A 17,036-nucleotide genomic window follows, 5' to 3' on the forward strand; every position below is an offset into this window, starting at 1 on the left:
GTTGTTAGGTCAGAGCCTTTCCGGGAAAGTTCTCTTTTCCACAGTTGCGGTTAAGCGTGTATTCTCTGGGCTTTTTTTTTTAACCCCTCTAGGTTATGTTGCCTTCTGAGATTCCAGAACTCCCCACAGACCTGCCTGTGAGAGGGTTTCTTATTGTGTGGAAACTTCTCCTTCACGACTCCCCAGGACAGGTCTCCATCCCTAACTCTTTTGCCTCTCTTCTTGTCTTTTATATTTTGTCCTACCTCCTTTCGAAGAGAATGGGCTGCCTTTCTGGGTGCCTGGTGCCCTCCACCAGTGTTCAGAAGTTGTTTTGTGAAAGTTGCTCAGCATTCAAATGATCTTTTGATGAAGGTCCAGGTGGAATTAATTGAGATATAATTGACATTTAGCTCTGTGTAAGGTGTACAGCCTAATGATTTGATTTACTAACATCATGAAGTGATTATCATAATAAATTTAGTAAACATCCCTCATCTCATAGAGAAAAAATTAAAGAAATAGAAAAGGTTTTCCCGTGATGAGAATGCTTAGGATTTACTCTCTGAGCAACTTTCATTGATTATATTTATCATGTTGTTTTTTTATCTCCTTAGTGTTTATCTCTCTTATAACTGGAAGTTTGTACTTTTTGACTACCCTTCTCCAGTTCCCTTTCCTTCTCCCTTCTCTCCAGTAACCAGAAATCTGATCTCATTTTCTGTGAATGAGTAAATTTATTTTTGAAGTCTAAGTGACCTACAACATCATGTTAGTAAAATCTAAAACTTGAAATAAAAATATGGAAATATTTTCATAATTTTGAAGAGAGAAGCATCCCATCCAAAGACATTAAGGGAAAATAACTAAATTTACATAGCTTAAAAAAAAAAATTGTATAGCCTGAAAAGACCATAATAAAATCAAGACCCCCCTTCTCCAAAAAAATCTTTGACATATATGACAGAATGTTTATGCATTGATAGGAAAAAACACTAGTAACTAAGAGGACAAAGGGTAAGAATAGATGGTCATAGAAAGATGTGCATGTATGTGTGTGTGTGTGTGTACACACAGAGTACGTGTCTGACAAGCATATATTAATAAAATCTAATACAGTGAACGTGTGAGCTACCCAGACCATTTTCTTCTTTCACTGTTCTTGAGAGTAAAAACTTAGGAGTCATTTTAGAAGGCAGTATTTCTAAAAATGTTATGCATGCCTCTTCAAGGAATTTAGCCTACACATGTATTAGTACAGTTCACAGAGATATATACATATTTATCTAGTGCAGTACTGTTTTTAATAACTCAAAACCTGGAAACAACTTTGAGTGTCCCTCGGTACTGGACTGAGCTAAGTTAATAATAATGATGCCATCATACAGTGGAATTCTATGCAACCATTAAATTAGATATAGAAGTATTGTCATGCCATGACATCCATGATAAATATCCAGTGAAAAAATAATATTGGAGTTTAGTTGTCTGAAAGATAAGAAGCTAACTTTTACTATTGTTGTGAAATTTACATGCAGTGAAATACACAAATCTTAAGTGTATATTTGTTGAGTTTTGACAAATGCATATATACCTGTATAACCCAGTCCCTGTGAATAGGTAAAACACTATCATCACCCAAAAGATTTTTCCTAGTTATCTCATTTCCTCCCCAGACAACCTATTCTAATTTTTCCCCTGAAGATGAATTTTGCCTGTTTTAAAATTTCATATGTATGAATCCTATAGCTCCATCCTTGCTTTTGAACAATAGTTTACCTGAATATGAAGTTTCTCAGGGTCACATTTTAGTACTTCAGTTTAATTATTTGTTATACTGTCTTCTCACTTCTTTTGCCACTATTGAGCACATTGTTGTTTTATATAGTCTTTCTATGTCAATTGCTTTTAAGTTCTTCATTTTTGTCTTTGGGTGATTTATCTTCCTTAGGTGGCGGTATGCTTTCTGGGTAATTCTGGAAAATTCTAATATGTTACCTTAACTTTTTGCTTCTTTGTTCATCTTTGCTACATTCTGGGCAATTAATTCAGCTGTATCAACCAAGTCACTTTTCCCTCCTTGTTGTGTCTAATTAATCTGACCTTTAGCCCATGCACTGGATGGGTTTTTTGTTTCAGTTACATTTTTCATGTCTAGGAGTTATGTTCCTTTTTCAAATGTATCTGGTCTTTTAAGAAGAATGGGTCCCTTCTCAGGTTTTAACCTCCCTTTTTATTAAATAATTTAATACATCTGTTATCTGCATAAATAATTCTGTCTGAATTTCTCGGAAATTTGCTACAGCTATCTGCTGTTTCTGCTGATTCTTCATTATGATGGCTTATTTCCTTGTTTTTTTCTAAAATGTAATTGTGAAGTCAAGTTCATGTAGAAGGTGGTATGCGATTGCTTATGCCAGATACCCCAATGCACCAGTCCAGGACCCTCTTTAATTTCTTAGTTTGAATTTTATCAGACTATACTATGGTAATGATTTGAACTCCAACCCCATTTGAGGATTTCATAGTTATTCATTCTCAATTGAAACCTTTCCCCCAACCCCTGATCCTTTCTCTCTCCCTCAGGCTTAAACTGAGATGAACTTGTTTCTTCATCTGCCTTTGCTGGTAGGCACAATTTTTCTGGTTTACCCTTTCATTAGTTTTATGCAGTGGTCTCAATTTAAGGTCTTCGCCTTATGTGATACCAGTATCTTGTCTCATGTTACCCAGTGGCTGTTGAAACATAAACCTTTTAATTACTAAGCCTCTTGGTTACTCAGAGGCAAAGGCCTCCAGAGCAGTGTAGTTTCCTCATTCCACTATGGTTTTTAGTTCCTGCTTCCTTTTGGCTCCTGAAGATTTTTCGTACTTTTTGATGAGCTCAATATGTTTGCTGTATTTGTCCAGGATTTCTTATTGCGTGCTTTGAGAGGATTTTCAGATGATCTTCTTTACCATTTTGCACTAATGGCTTGAAATGAGTAGTGGCCCTGAACAAAGGGAACTTCAGTTGTTGAAGAGAGATGGATCAGGAAGGCATGATAATGACTTGTTCGCTGAACAGTGCTACTCTTAGAAATGTATCTGGCACAAATAATCATAAGAAATGTATCTGGCACATATAATCATATGTGTGGAAAATTAAATATGTACAAGGATATTCAGTGCAATGTTTTGATAGTAAGAGCGTAGTATGAATCTAAATACCCGTCAATAGTGGACTACTTAAGTGAATTATGGTGTGCCTTTATAATGGGAAAAAAATTCAGCAACTCTAAATGTATGAATATGGAGTGGTTGCCAGAAATACTAAGTGAATAAAGGCAAATACAGAACTACATTCATGATATACTACCATTTTCTGCCACTGTGTGAAAAGTAAATTTTAATATAATATCTATTCTTATGTTATAAGCTATTAATAGTAGTTATCTTAAGGGAGGGGAACTATTAGAGGAGGACAGGAGTGGGAATTATGTGCCCTTTTGTACCTTTTTTGAATTTTAGACTGTGCATGTTGTATTTATTTTAAGAATAAATAAATGAATTTTTTAAATGATAATTTTTTAAAAATTGATAAATGTGGTAGGACCATTATACATTTTGAGTTGTAGTTATAGTCTTCGGAAAGTATTCTGATACTCAGATAAAATTCCATGTTTTTATCCATGGCTTCATCTTTTCAGTTGTATTTTAGTTTTTTATTTTTTCTTTTATAGGAAGCCATGGGTAGCAAACCTAGAGATTATCTTGATTGTGTTTGAATAACATCTCATTTGGTTGCCTAAGTTCCTTATTTTATTTTCCTGGGTTATTAGGATCTGAGCTGAGGATTCAGCAGTGAGGAGCAATATATTTTGAGTTGTCATTTGGAAAAAAAGAATTGGACTGAGGACTCCTCCCCAGTAATATATTTACCTTATCTCTAGGCATATGCTCTCTTGTGTGGTCTAACCTCTTATTCCCTAGGAGTGGACCCAGCTTTTGACCTTCCTCTTCTGGCAGTTTATCTCCCCATGACCCTGACCCTCAGTTCTAAGCATCCCAGTCTATCTTCATTCCTTTACCACTGTCAACTTAGAACTGAGTTGCTATCTTACTTTTGGCTCAGAGTTCTTAGGCTCTCTGTCTATGGGTCTGTCTTAAACTTAGAGTGTTTAGATAGTAGAAGTGTGTCCATTGTTAAACAGCAGTATGAATTGATATTTGAGCTCCAGTCCTGTTTTAGAAGCTAGCCACTAGATGTCTCTCTTGTAAAGAAATAACCTTTTACAGAGTCTTAAAATTACTTTTTGTAAAAACGTCTAAATGTGTATAACTAAGTCACTTTGCTGTATAGCAAAGATTGGCAAAACATTCTAAATCAACTACACTTCAGTAAAATTATTTTTCATTACTTTTTGAATAAAATTATAACATTCAAATTTTATTGCAGTGATATACCTATCCATCACTGTATTAACATCAGTAGCACTTTTTTCCTTCAACAATTATATGGCAATACATTTCTTAAAGGATAGGTTTTTGGTTTTGTTTTTGTGGGTTTGAGCTTTTTGTTTCGTTTTGGGCATGGTGTTTTATAAGTAGTATAGGTTTTTACCTTGCTGCAAACTGACTTAAGAAAAGAACAAAAGAAAATGAAATAATGGGTTTAGCAGTTATGGTCTAATGAGAGAGAGAGATGGATTAGATGATAAGAGAGGTGGGTTAGAGAATATGACATAGTAGGTTTTCAGCACAAACTTTTTAACTAATTGAACATGGTTAGCTCTGTGGTTTCTTTCCCATAACTGATAGAGTTTGATGGAAGAATTTCAAAGCAACAATAAGGACTTACTGCCTCTATTCTTTCACACTGTTTTTCTAATGGTTCTTCGGTTAATCAGGTCTTTCCTTACTGGGGCCATGTAGACAGTGGTGAGGAAGTTTTTACTCCACAGCATCAGAGAGGGTGTACCTTTCCACAGCAACAGGCAGCATTCACGCAAGTGGAAACCAAACATTGTTGATCATGTTATGGTCCCCGTATTGGTTCAGTTAGGAAAGTCTGTCCTCAGTCACCGAGTCTGCTTGGTCATCTCAGGAATGAGTACCTTTCCACTTCCTTCACTGTAGCATCTATCATCTGTAGCATCCAGCAGCTATCATCTTCTCCCAGGCAGGCCCATGTTGCCTCACCCGGGCTTATTGGGGAACCTCTAAGGAACTCTCCGTACCTTCAGCGTCTCCTTACTTCAGTCACTCTCATACAATGATGCCAATCCATCTTCTGAAAGTGTGTGTTTATGGTCACCTGCTCAGAATCCTTTACTGCTTCTGTGCCCACAGGAGTCATTAGCTCCAAGATACCTGTACTAGTCACAGGCAGAATTGCCAGTAGGTGAAATGTGTCACCTCACCAGCTTTGGACTGTCTGAAGGTCTCAAGTGTTTTACTCTTTTCTGTGACCTAAAATTACCTTCCTTTATCCCTCCCTACCCACCCCCCATTTGAAATTGCTACTTTTCAGCAGTTGGAAATATCTCTTTCAAATATTTCTTACTTGAAGCAGTATGTTCCTGTTCCTCTAAGGATTGGGATCCATACTAAACAGTAGATTTTCAGATATGTCCCCACCTGATTTCCTAGTGTGTTCAACTAAAGGTACCCAGAGTGGTTATATTCTTAATCCTCGAATGCCTTCCCCTTTCCTGTTCCCTAGACATCTGTGAAGTACACATGGTAGCTCATCCTCTCCATTATGTCTCCTTTGCCAGGGTTCTTATGGTACATATTTTCTCCAAAGTTAATGTAAAACAGATGCCTGCATTTAGTGCTGGTGTTCCGTTTTTGGTATGCATGTATCTGTTCTCCTTTCTGTATTCTAGAGTTTCTTGGTAAGGGCTCTGTTGACATTTTGAACAGGACAGTTTCTGTTGTGTGGCACTTTCGTGTGCATTACAGGAAGGTTGGCATTTCTGGTCCCTGCCCACTAAATACCTAAAGTGCTCCCCAGTCTTGGAACAATCAGAACTGCCTAGCCGCTTCCAAATGAGGTTGGTGCCACTCCCGGTGGAGAACTGCCTTATTAAGTGCTCGAATATATATTAGTTATTTGAAGCAAAATGTACTTTTTTTCATTTTGATCTTTACCTACTATATCCGTTTTCTTAATATACTGTCTAGCACATACTCCACAAATAGGTTAACCTGTTTCCTATTATTATCATGTATTACCAGTAGTGAAACTGGTTTTTAAAAGTGCAAAATATAACTGGAACTTCTCAAAGTATTTCATAATGATGTGAGGCATAAAATTACGGTTTTCATTCTTCCCAGTTCCAGTAACCCTTTGCATTCACTCATTCCAAAAACAAAATAGATGGGTTATTTTTATGAAGATAGTTATGTTTATTTTTGAGGCTTTAAATTTAAAAGACAAAAATTTAAATGTCAAAAGATAAAATGCCTGTGAGTGAAGGATTATGTGCATTTATTTATTATTGAAGGGTTTCACATTTTTGTGTGTTTTCTTTTCTGCTTAGATTTTATAACCCACAGTGGAATAAAATTCCTTTTTCCTGATATTCCATTGGGTGTTATTTTCTGTTTCCAAATTTTATAGCAGTTGACAATATATTGATTAATCTATCTTCACTATGGCTTAGAAATGCAAGAAGGAACCTAGAAAGAAAAATGTAATCTCTTGTATGAAACAAGATGCTTTATTTGCATGAAATAAAATATTCAGTTCAAACTAATTTGAGCTATAAATGTGGTATATTATTATATAGGCTTTCATAACTGAATGTCCACAGGTAGGATAGACTTCAGGTACAGTGACTCAATTGTATCATGAAAGACCCAGTTTGTTTATTGATGATTCTTCATTGTATTTTCTGTGATGTCCGCCAGATCCTTCCAATGGTTTAGGTAAAATATTTAGGAGTGCTTGTTTCCCAGTGTAACTGAACAGGAAACCTGAAATTCACTGTGATTGGACCACCTAGGTCATCTGTCCAATCCTGAGACCTTGTGTTCAGGAGAATATAAGATATGACTTTCTTAAGCCAAACAGTAAGTGTGTGTTCCTAGAGATGGGGATGGGATCTATTCATCAAAATCTGATTATGGATTAGGAAGGAGAATGGAGGTAAGGGATTGCCAAGGAAACAGAATGTCCAAGATAACTCTTAAAAGTGATTTTAAAATATGGAGGCAAGTGTTTAAAATAAAATTGAGATCCATTTGAGTTATTAATACAGAAAAATACATGGTTTGTTATTGAACTTTGATTTCTGGAAAGTTCATAATAGTATGCTAGATTGCAGCCTAAACTCCTAAGAGTTAAAGTGCTGCCTGTGTTCAAACCCCAGCTCTGCCACTTTGCAGCAGAATAATAATGTTGGAAGAGTGCCTGACTTGTCTTTACCTTAGTGTGCTCTCCTATAAATGAAATAGTAGCCTTTATCCCATAGAATTACAAGAATTAAATTAATTGATACAAATAAAACACTTAGAACAATGCCTGGCATTCAGGAGGCACTTAATGAACTAGTCAGCCCTCTGCATCTGCCAGTTCTGCATCTACAGATGTAATCAATCACAGATTAAAAATATTTGGGGAAAGTCTTGGAAGGTTCCAAAAAAGCAAAACTTGAATATGCTGTATACCAGCAACTGTTTACATAGCATTTATACTGTGTTAGATATTATAAGCAATCTAGAGATGATTTTAAAGTATTTGGGAGGATGTGTGTAGGTTATATGCTGATAGACATTTTATATAAAGGACTTGAGCATCTTCAATTTTGGTATCTGTGCAGCAGGGTGCAGGGGAGGACTGAACCAATTCCCCCAGGATACCAAAGGATGACTATTGTTATTGCTGTTGCTACTAGCTAGTGCTTTCTGGTATAAGGCTTCACTGGTAGTTTGCATAACCTGTAGACTTTTCTGGGTTAATGAATGGTATGAGTTCGATGCCTGGATCAGGAAGATCCCCTGGAAGAGTGCATGGCAACCCACTCCAGTATTCTTGCCTGAGACTCCCATGGACAGAGAAGCCTGGTGGGCTACAGTCCATAGGGCCATGAAGAGTCAGACACGACTGAAGTGACTGAGCACGCACATACACGTGGTCGTCTGAAGACCAGACTTGGAGAAAATTTAGCTTTCACTTACCTCATGACGTCACCTGTATTTATGAATCATAAGTAAAAATTTCAGGCATATTTAAACTGCACTGTATCAGCAAGCTTCTCCACAATAGTAGGAAATACTTCCCTTAATAACTACAAACAAGGGTTGAAGAGTTAATGGCCTAAATATACCATAGAAACAGTTATTAGGAGAGTTAAATAGCAGGATGATAGACTTCCTTCTAAGCCTTCATTTTGCTCTTCTTTAAAAACCTTTGTTGGTAGTGCGTTAATCAGAATAAAATCCGTATTGTTTGACAGAACATTCAGAGCCCTTTGCACTCTGGTATTAGTCTACATATCCAGTTTCATAAACACTGAATTCCATGAAAGTAAATTTTGGTTATAAACTCGTGGCACAATATTCTAAGTTGAAGACCATGCAGTATTTCTGTTCTAAGCTTCATAACTCACAGGATAACAGTAGTAATAACAGTAACTGATGTTTTTGGTTGTGGCGTTCTGAGCGCTTGACCTATATATACTCACCTAATCCTATGCTATAAATATTGTTCTCCCTGTTTTACTGTGAGAACGCTGAGGCGTAGAGGAGATGTGTCTCTTTCTCAAGATCACATGAAGTGATAAATTTTGTTAAGAGTAGGATTCAAACAGAGTCCACTTAACCTCTCCCCTCTCCTGCCTCTGTGCATTACAATGTATTGGATATCTTTTCTGTGTACAGTATCAATAAAGAACAGAGTTCTTTTATGTGAGAGACTATACTCTTCTTACAGTGATTTGGAAGGAAAAACATTGTGCGTTGGTGGTTCATTCACTGCCCTTTTAAAAAGAGGCTGCTTTGGGCTCATCCCCTCTGTCTCTTTGCATCCCTAATACCCAACGAGCCCTCATAAGTGTTCTTTGAGTAAATGTTGGTTAATCAGTGATGTAATGGAATGAGAATTGGCAGTTTTTTTAAGGAACAAAAGTGTTCACGTGCATTTAAACTTTGTATTAGAAATCTTAGTTCTTAGAATTCAGTCTCCATATGTTACTCTTAGTTGCAGCATATTTCTTGAGGCACAAAGCTTTGAAGCTGTCAGAAGATTAAAGAAGGAACCCTAGTTCTGGTTGAGTAATAATTTCTGAGATAAACAGTTTAAAATAGGACTTCTAATAATAAAATTTTTTTATTTGGAAAAACTTGAGAATTTTCCCCTGAATATTCATCACTTTTATTTATTTGTTTTTAATAGGATAATTGCTTTACAATGTTGTGATGGTTTGTGCCATATAGCAACGTGAATCAGTCATATATATATATCCTCTTCCTCTGGAGCCTCCCTCCCACCCCCGCCATCTCACCCATCTAGGTCCTCACAGAGCACAGGCTGGGCTCCCTGTGTTACACAGTAGCTTCCCACTAGCAATCTGTTTTACATATGGTAGTGTATATATGTCAGTGAATAAAATATCTTTAAGTTTAAAAAGAATGTTAAAATTATTCTTGTCTGTTCTGTGACTTCCTCATGAAAGCATCTTTGATTTTTCTGATAATAAAAAATAGCCAGTCATTATGTCAACAGTTTATTTAATACAGACACGCAAAGAAAGAATGAAGTCCTTTCATAATGTTAAGAAATAACCATAGTTAAAAATTTGGGGCGTATCCTTCATACTTCTAAATACAAAGTCATGAAGTCAGAAGAGTAGTTGAGTATTTAAATACAGTACTTCCCCAGCCCCAAATTTGTGTTTCATCCACATATTACTGTCTTGGAACTGTGGGAGAGAATGAACCTCAACAGTTTCTAGTAAGCAGGAGTTGTTGAATAAATGCCCTATGTTAACTCACTAAAATCAAGTGTAAAATAATAATTATTTTTGTCATTTAATACTTGTTCACATAGGTGTTCCTCAGTCTTTTCTCATTATCACCTCCCAAGGAACCTTTTTAAACATTTTCCCTCAAATTGCTGCCTGCCTGCCCACCCTGATGTTTTGATACCACGTATGTATCTGTGTATGTACTGGAGCCCTCCAAAGAGCCACAAACATTTTTTTTACCCTCTTAAGAACCAGTTTTCAGCCTTTTGGAAGTGATGCTTCCCACATTGAGAATGTATGGGTATGTGTGTGTGTGTGTGTGTGTGTGTGTGAGAGAGAGAGAGAGAGAGAGAAAGTGTGTGTGTGTGTGTGAGAGAGAGAGAGAGAAAGTGTGTGTGTGTGTGAGAGAGAGAGAGAAAGTGTGTGTGTGTGTGTGTGTGTGTGTGTGTGTGTGTGTGTGTGTGTGTGTTTGGGAGAGGAGGAGAAAAGGCTTTGCTGTGCATGAATGATTACTTCAGTTTCATGGCACTCAGAGAATGAGCGAGTGTTTTTACTACCTTGTCAGGTTGTCCAGAAGGGAACATTAGATTTAATTATTGCCACCATTACTTCACTGGTCTATTATCGAACTACAAATGTCGTGCTTTAAGGTGCCTAAGTTGCTGAGAATATTCTGGGTATAGTAATTCCATCCTTGAGAATGTTGATAAATATGGCAAGGACACAATGACATCTTTATAATTGAAGGCATTTTGTTGAATTGAGGGAATAGAAGTCCTAATGCATTAAGAACAATAATAAATATTTAAACCTCTATCCCAGTGGCTGTCAAAAATCATGATTTTGCCTCCCAGAGGACATTTGCAGTGTTTGGGAACATTTTTAGTTGTCACAACTGAGGGAGTGGGTGTTGCTAGTGGCACCTCACGGTGAGAGGCCTGGTGCTAAACATCTTGCAGTGCACAGGTTGATGTATCCCCACCATGAACCATAATAGAATTATCTGGTCAAAATTGTCAGCACTGCTGAGGTTGAGAAACCCAGCTTTATCCTAAGGATGCTATATCTTGGAATCTATATTTAGAAAATAACCCAAAATTCAGAAACAATTGTATGTATGCCTAGAGATGCTCGCTGAAGCATTATTAATTTTAATCTTTTTTTTTTTTTTTTTACAAAATAGTCTTTCAGAGAACTTACAAACAAAAGAGACGGGGACTCAGTTCCCCAAAAAAATAATGTTGTTGGGATTTTGATGTATGTATTCTTTTAAGTAGGACTTTTATCACTCTACGGGCTTCCCTGGTGGCTCAGCAGTAAAGAATCTGCCTGCAATGCAGGAGATGCGGGTTTGATCCCTAGGTCAGGAAGATCCCCTGGAGAAGGAAATGGCAGTCCCCTCCACTATTCTTGTCTGGAAAAAACCCATGGACAGAGGAACCTGGTGGGCTGTAGTCCATGGGGTCACAAAGGGTCGGGCACGACTGAGTGACTCCTTTCATTTTGATGTATGTATTCTTTCAAGTAGGACTTTTATCACTATATGGGTTTCCCTGGTGGCTCAGCAGTGAAGAATCTGCCTGCAATGCAGGAGATGCGGGTTTGATCCCTAGGTCAGGAAGATCCCCTGGAGAAAGAAATGGCAGTCCCCTCCAACATTCTTGTCTGGAAAAAACCCTTGGACAGAGGAACCTGGTGGGCTGTAGTCCATGGGGTCACAAAGGGTCGGGCACGACTGAGTGACTCCTTTCACTTTCACATAGTGATACGCTGCTACCCAGTTACTCCGTTGTGTCTGACTCTTTGCGACCCCGTGGAGTGTAGCCCACCAGCCTCCTCTGTCTGTGGAATTCTCCAGGCAAGAATACTGGAGTGGGTAGCCATTCCCTTCTCCAAGGGATCTTCCTGACCCAGGGATCAAACCCTGTCTCTTGCATTGCAGGCGGATTCTTTACTGTCTGAGCCACCAGGGAAGCCCATATCACTCTATATACGTATGAAAAATGAAAAACAAAGTTAATTCTTTCAGACTTAGAGATTTCATTGCCTTAGTCAGGACTGCATCAATTTCAGGAACACTAAAGAACCACTTCAGAGGTAATTAATTAACTCACTTCAGGAATTTTTTATACAGTACTCTTGAACCTCTTTGTCCACTCTCTGCATTACTGTTCACAAATACCCCTGATAGCATCATAGAGTAAAAACATAGAGGCAGTTTTTCAGTGAAGTTAGCTTTAAGTTCTATATACCAGAAAAAGTAGATGATAGCCCCTTCCCTGAGGCCATTCTTCTATTTTTTCTTTACTGTGATGTAAGGACAAGAACAAGTGGTAAAAAATGGGAAGCAGTCATAAATGTCTAGAGAGTCGATAAATAAATTTTGGCATTCTTCATGCAACAGAATACTATGTAATGGTTAAAATTAATGAACTGATTTACATGTATCGTCATAAGTCTCCAAAGCATAACATAAATAGCATGACATGAGGTATTTAGTGTATGATAACATTGAAATAGGTGTTGCTATCACACAAAATAGTCCTTATAGATATGTTTATATATGTATTAAAAATGTAAAACCATAAATAACAAAAATAGATACCCAACCTCAGAATAGTAATTACTTCTCTTAAGGAGAAGGGAATTGGATCAAGGAAAAGTGAAGAGACTCATCAACCACGTTTATAATCTTACATTTCTTAGAAGAAAGTATCTCAAGCATATAAATATGGCAACATGCAAGTTGGTTGACTATGTGTATGTTGAATGTTTTTATTCTCTTTTTGTTTTTAAGCTAAATACACTTTTCAGATTTGTTCATGTTTGAACTCAGGCCAAATATAAATAGATAATAGACATAATTTAGCAATATATAATAAAATAGTAATGAATGATTCCCATATAGCACAACTAGTTAACTACAACTAATAAAATTATTTCCAAGGACTTTTCTGTCTTTGTTTTTGGAATGTTAAGTACTTTCTGAGGGTATCTGGAGTCCAAGGAATGTTAAGAAAGGAAAATGGTTATTGAAATTACTCAAGCAACGATTGCGGTGATTATGATTTACAATTCCAAAACATGACAAGCTGGTAATCTTTCCTCTTCCCTCTGTAACTTAAATATATTTAGAAGGAAACCATATTGTGCATTGAGATTAAAAAATTACTTTACTTCATACTAAGAAATGTGGTGTCTCTTGGCCTCTTGATACTGATACTATACTTACCTATTTCACAAATAGCAAATACTGCCAAGTGTTTCATTTTAGAAGAATTCTTTATTTAAAATCAATAACTGTTATGTTTGTGTTCAGGTTTTTTTTTTTTTTTTTTTTTAAGTTTTCTCCTATGAGATTTTAGATATCCAACCTTAAAATCAGTAAGGGGTGCTTTACAACTTAAATGTATCAAAAAAATTAAATTTAACATAATTGCTTCTTGTATAAGTGGCACTATCTTTTCTCTAACTAGTGCCCAAAACTATCTTATTACTGAAGAAAGCATCCATAAGCAAATCTGTGATAACTTACATTAATAGAAGGATTTTTACTTAATTTTATGTTAGTCTTCACACAAAAAATTGACCAAATCATATAAATGTTTGGTGGGAGATATTCTACCAGATAGTATTAAAAATTATTTTAGGTTTTAGGACCATGCTGCTAAGGGATAGATTTATAGGAGATGTTGACCATTGCTTGTACGTACAGCTAGCAGTAAACTTGCCAGTGGGTTGTTAGAAATATATTTGCTAAGAAAGGAAAACATGTATAAAATGATCATGTAGTGAAGACATTTAAATTTCTGTAATGGATTGAATATTTTGAGCATTAAATTTTTTAAAAAAGGAATGGTCTCCAAATTTTGATGTATTAGATAGAGCATATGGCCATTTTTCTAAAATCACACATTTAGTGAATTGTTACAGTTGATTCTGTGTCAAGCCAAAGTTTAGACTAACAGCGAACAGACTAACTCAGAGTGCTTTCTGCTTAGCAACCAACTTGTTGTCTCCTGTTTTGCTACTGAATGCACGTACTCATGGCTCAGAATTGTATCTGCAGCCAGCTGGTCTCAACTGGACAATACTTCATTCACCTAATTTCCAGACTAGTCAGGCAGAGACATCAGCTTTTTATTTTTAGTCATGAGGAAATTTATTTGTAAACTTCAAGTAGTAGCTCACCGATCTCAGAACCCCTTGAACTATGAGAAATTGCCTTTTAATTCAAGAATGCAAAGTCCTTGGAATTTCTGTTCTGCTTAATATTTTTTCCTCTCAAAACCTCTTGCAAGTATATTGTTTAAAAAACATAGCCTCTAACATTCTAGAAAAAAGAAAATAGCTTTTAGTAGAAAAAAATTTTAAGCTCTAGTAATACTTCTAGAATTATTATCTGAAAACAAAAATTTAGAAAGTTAGTTGTGTGTTCATATTTCTGTTGTCTGCCTTTATGCCCCACATGATTGTTTTTTCTCCTAGAAAACGACAGTTTTGTTGGCATGTGAAGCTTCAGTTTCCTCAGAGTCAAGCTGTGTATGTAGAAAAAAGGTATAGTATCACCACTGTCTATTCAGAATTTACTTGTTTTCATTACGTTTCCTTATTTAAAATAAACTGTTAAATGTGATGTCAGTAGTAGAATGGATAACTAAGTATGGTATATTCATACAATGAAATGCTACACACCACTGAAAAAGAATCAACTACAATTACACATATCAACATAGATGAACCTCAAAAGTAATGTTGAGTGAGAAAATCAAGTTAAGGACGAATATAAAGTATGATTTTTGTATGTAAATATGGAAAAAAATAAAAGTATACTTTTTAGGAATACCTACAGTAATGGTAAAACTCTGAGGGAGGTGATTAGCACAGAAATCACAATAGTGTTTACTTCAACATGGGGACAGATGTTAAGGAGAACAGCATAGGAAGAATCAGGAGGGCTGAATCAGGAGCAAACATCTTCAGGCAGGTGGTTATACAGGAAATGAAAATAATCCCGAATTCTACTGTGATAAAATTACTGCTGTTAACATCACAATGTGTCCTCAGAAAATACATTATTTTGGACACGAATAATATATATACTCATAATTGGAATTAATTCACATAACAGTTGTTTATCCTACTTTTTTTATATTATGAACATTTTCAGATACCATTTAAAAATTTGAATGGTGGTATGCTATTTGATTCCTTGGGTTAAGAAAATTTTAAAGTTGCCTTTTAAATAATATCTTTAGCATATATTCATACTATGCATAAATGTCCTCTCTTTGTAATTGCCATATCAATTTTAGGGAAGAACTTTATTATTTAAGGTTGCATAACTGACTAACAACAGGGAAAGGACTTATATTTTGCAGGTAGGGATATGTAGCACAGTAGTGTATATGAATATGTATGAGCTTTTTTCCTAAGTAATTTTTGCTTAAAAGGATGTTATATTTTTCAAGACTAGAATAAAAGGCCTATGTTCAGTTTTTTCTCTAAAGCCACAATATTTAATAATTCTAAATTAACACCTTTAGTTGAAAATTATAAATAATAAATTTTGTTTTTGTTTTTGTTGGGAAGAGTACCAGATGATAAAACTATTAACGAAGTCCTAAGACCTTACATTGATCCTGAAAAGTCTGATCCTGTAATTCGTCAAAGGTATGTTTCAAAAATCTTGTAACTTTCTGAAATTATTCTACATAATGAGGTGTGTATTATGTGCATATTTAAATAAAGCCATGTTTTTATTAGAATGTGATATTTTCATACAGTTTACTTTCTGTCCCATTTCCTTGGGGTGTACTCAAGGCTTTGTCAGTCAGAGGTGATGTTTTGGATGAGAATTTTAGTTATAGTAAAAATAACAGTACTTAACACTTTGTATTAATTCATTTAATCCTCACAATAACCCTTTAAAGTAGATTATTGCCATTATATCCATTTTACAGGTGGAGAAACTGAACCTTAAAGTGGTTAAGTGACCTCATAGAGCTAATAATTAGGGAAACTAGGATTCAAATTCAGGCGGTCTGGATTCAGAGTCTGTACTCTTACCCCTTAAACTAAACTGCCTTTCAAAGTTGAGCTCAAAACTCTGAAAATTAGAGTTTCCACGTAGTTAAAGACAGGAAATCCTGTTTCAGCCAAGTCTTCATAAAACTAAGTAATGTAGTTCTGCCTCCTGTCCAGAAATACATGGACAAAAATGGTTAACATAGCATAGTGGAAAGATTCAGTTATGAATATCTGCTTTAGAATAGCTAATTTTGTCCCTTATTAGCTATGTGATCAGGAGCTAACTTACTTACCTAAACTTCTGGGCCTTAATTTTTCCCATCAATAAAATGAGAATGATGATGTTTACTAGATGGGGTTGTTATGAAGCTTTCAAAAAATTATGTATGTAAGGTTCCTGGTACAGAGTGTTACACATAGTAGTCAGCACTGAAAGAAGGAAACTGTTAGTACGGGAATGTGTTTCTGAGCAGGAGTTTCTTTTCACCAGGTGATACCTGCTTAAGATAGTAATGCTTGGTTGTTTTAAATTTTAAATTGGGTGAATTCTAAAGCATCTGATTCAGTTCTAGTTAAATCTCTTCTTCTACTTTTCATAAAAAATGTTGACTCAAACCTGATCTATGTCGCATCCACACAGTGTCTTGGGGATGGCTGCCATGTTTCTTTTCTTTTTACTGTAGTCGTCGTTTAGTCATTCAGCTCATGTCTGACTCTCTGCGATCCCATGGACTGTAGCCCCCCAGACTTGTGTTTGTGGGATTTCCCAGGCAAGAATACTGAAGTGGGTTGCCATTTCCTTCTCCAGGGGATCTTCCCAACCCAGGGATCAAACCCGCATCTCCTGCTTAGCAGGCAGATTCTTTACCACTGAGCCACCAGGGAAACCTTTCCTCTTACTACGAATAATCTAATTGTTATCACTGGTCATATATTTAACAATGAGGCAAAATACCTGTCATCAAATTAGATACTTAAAAAAAAAAAAATAGATTAGCAAGATTAATCTGTGCAGAAAGAAGATGGGTAATATTTTTTACATTTGGATTGTTGGTTAGAAAATATCTTTAACCC

The 17,036-nt window shown here is 36.0% G+C and overlaps 1 protein-coding gene across 1 annotated transcript in view; it reads left to right on the plus strand.

The window, feature by feature from the left end:
* The window catches only part of ZNHIT6 (zinc finger HIT-type containing 6), a 58,853-nt gene that overhangs the window by 21,572 nt on the left and 20,245 nt on the right, over nucleotides 1-17,036 (plus strand). The window contains exons 6-7 of the mRNA XM_052637516.1: nucleotides 14,421-14,489; nucleotides 15,525-15,605. Coding sequence (XP_052493476.1) covers nucleotides 14,421-14,489; nucleotides 15,525-15,605 — 150 coding nt within the window. The remainder of the gene's footprint in view (nucleotides 1-14,420; nucleotides 14,490-15,524; nucleotides 15,606-17,036) is intronic.

Source organism: Budorcas taxicolor, chromosome 3, assembly GCF_023091745.1.
Source record: "Budorcas taxicolor isolate Tak-1 chromosome 3, Takin1.1, whole genome shotgun sequence".
Taxonomy (NCBI): Eukaryota; Metazoa; Chordata; class Mammalia; order Artiodactyla; family Bovidae; genus Budorcas; species Budorcas taxicolor.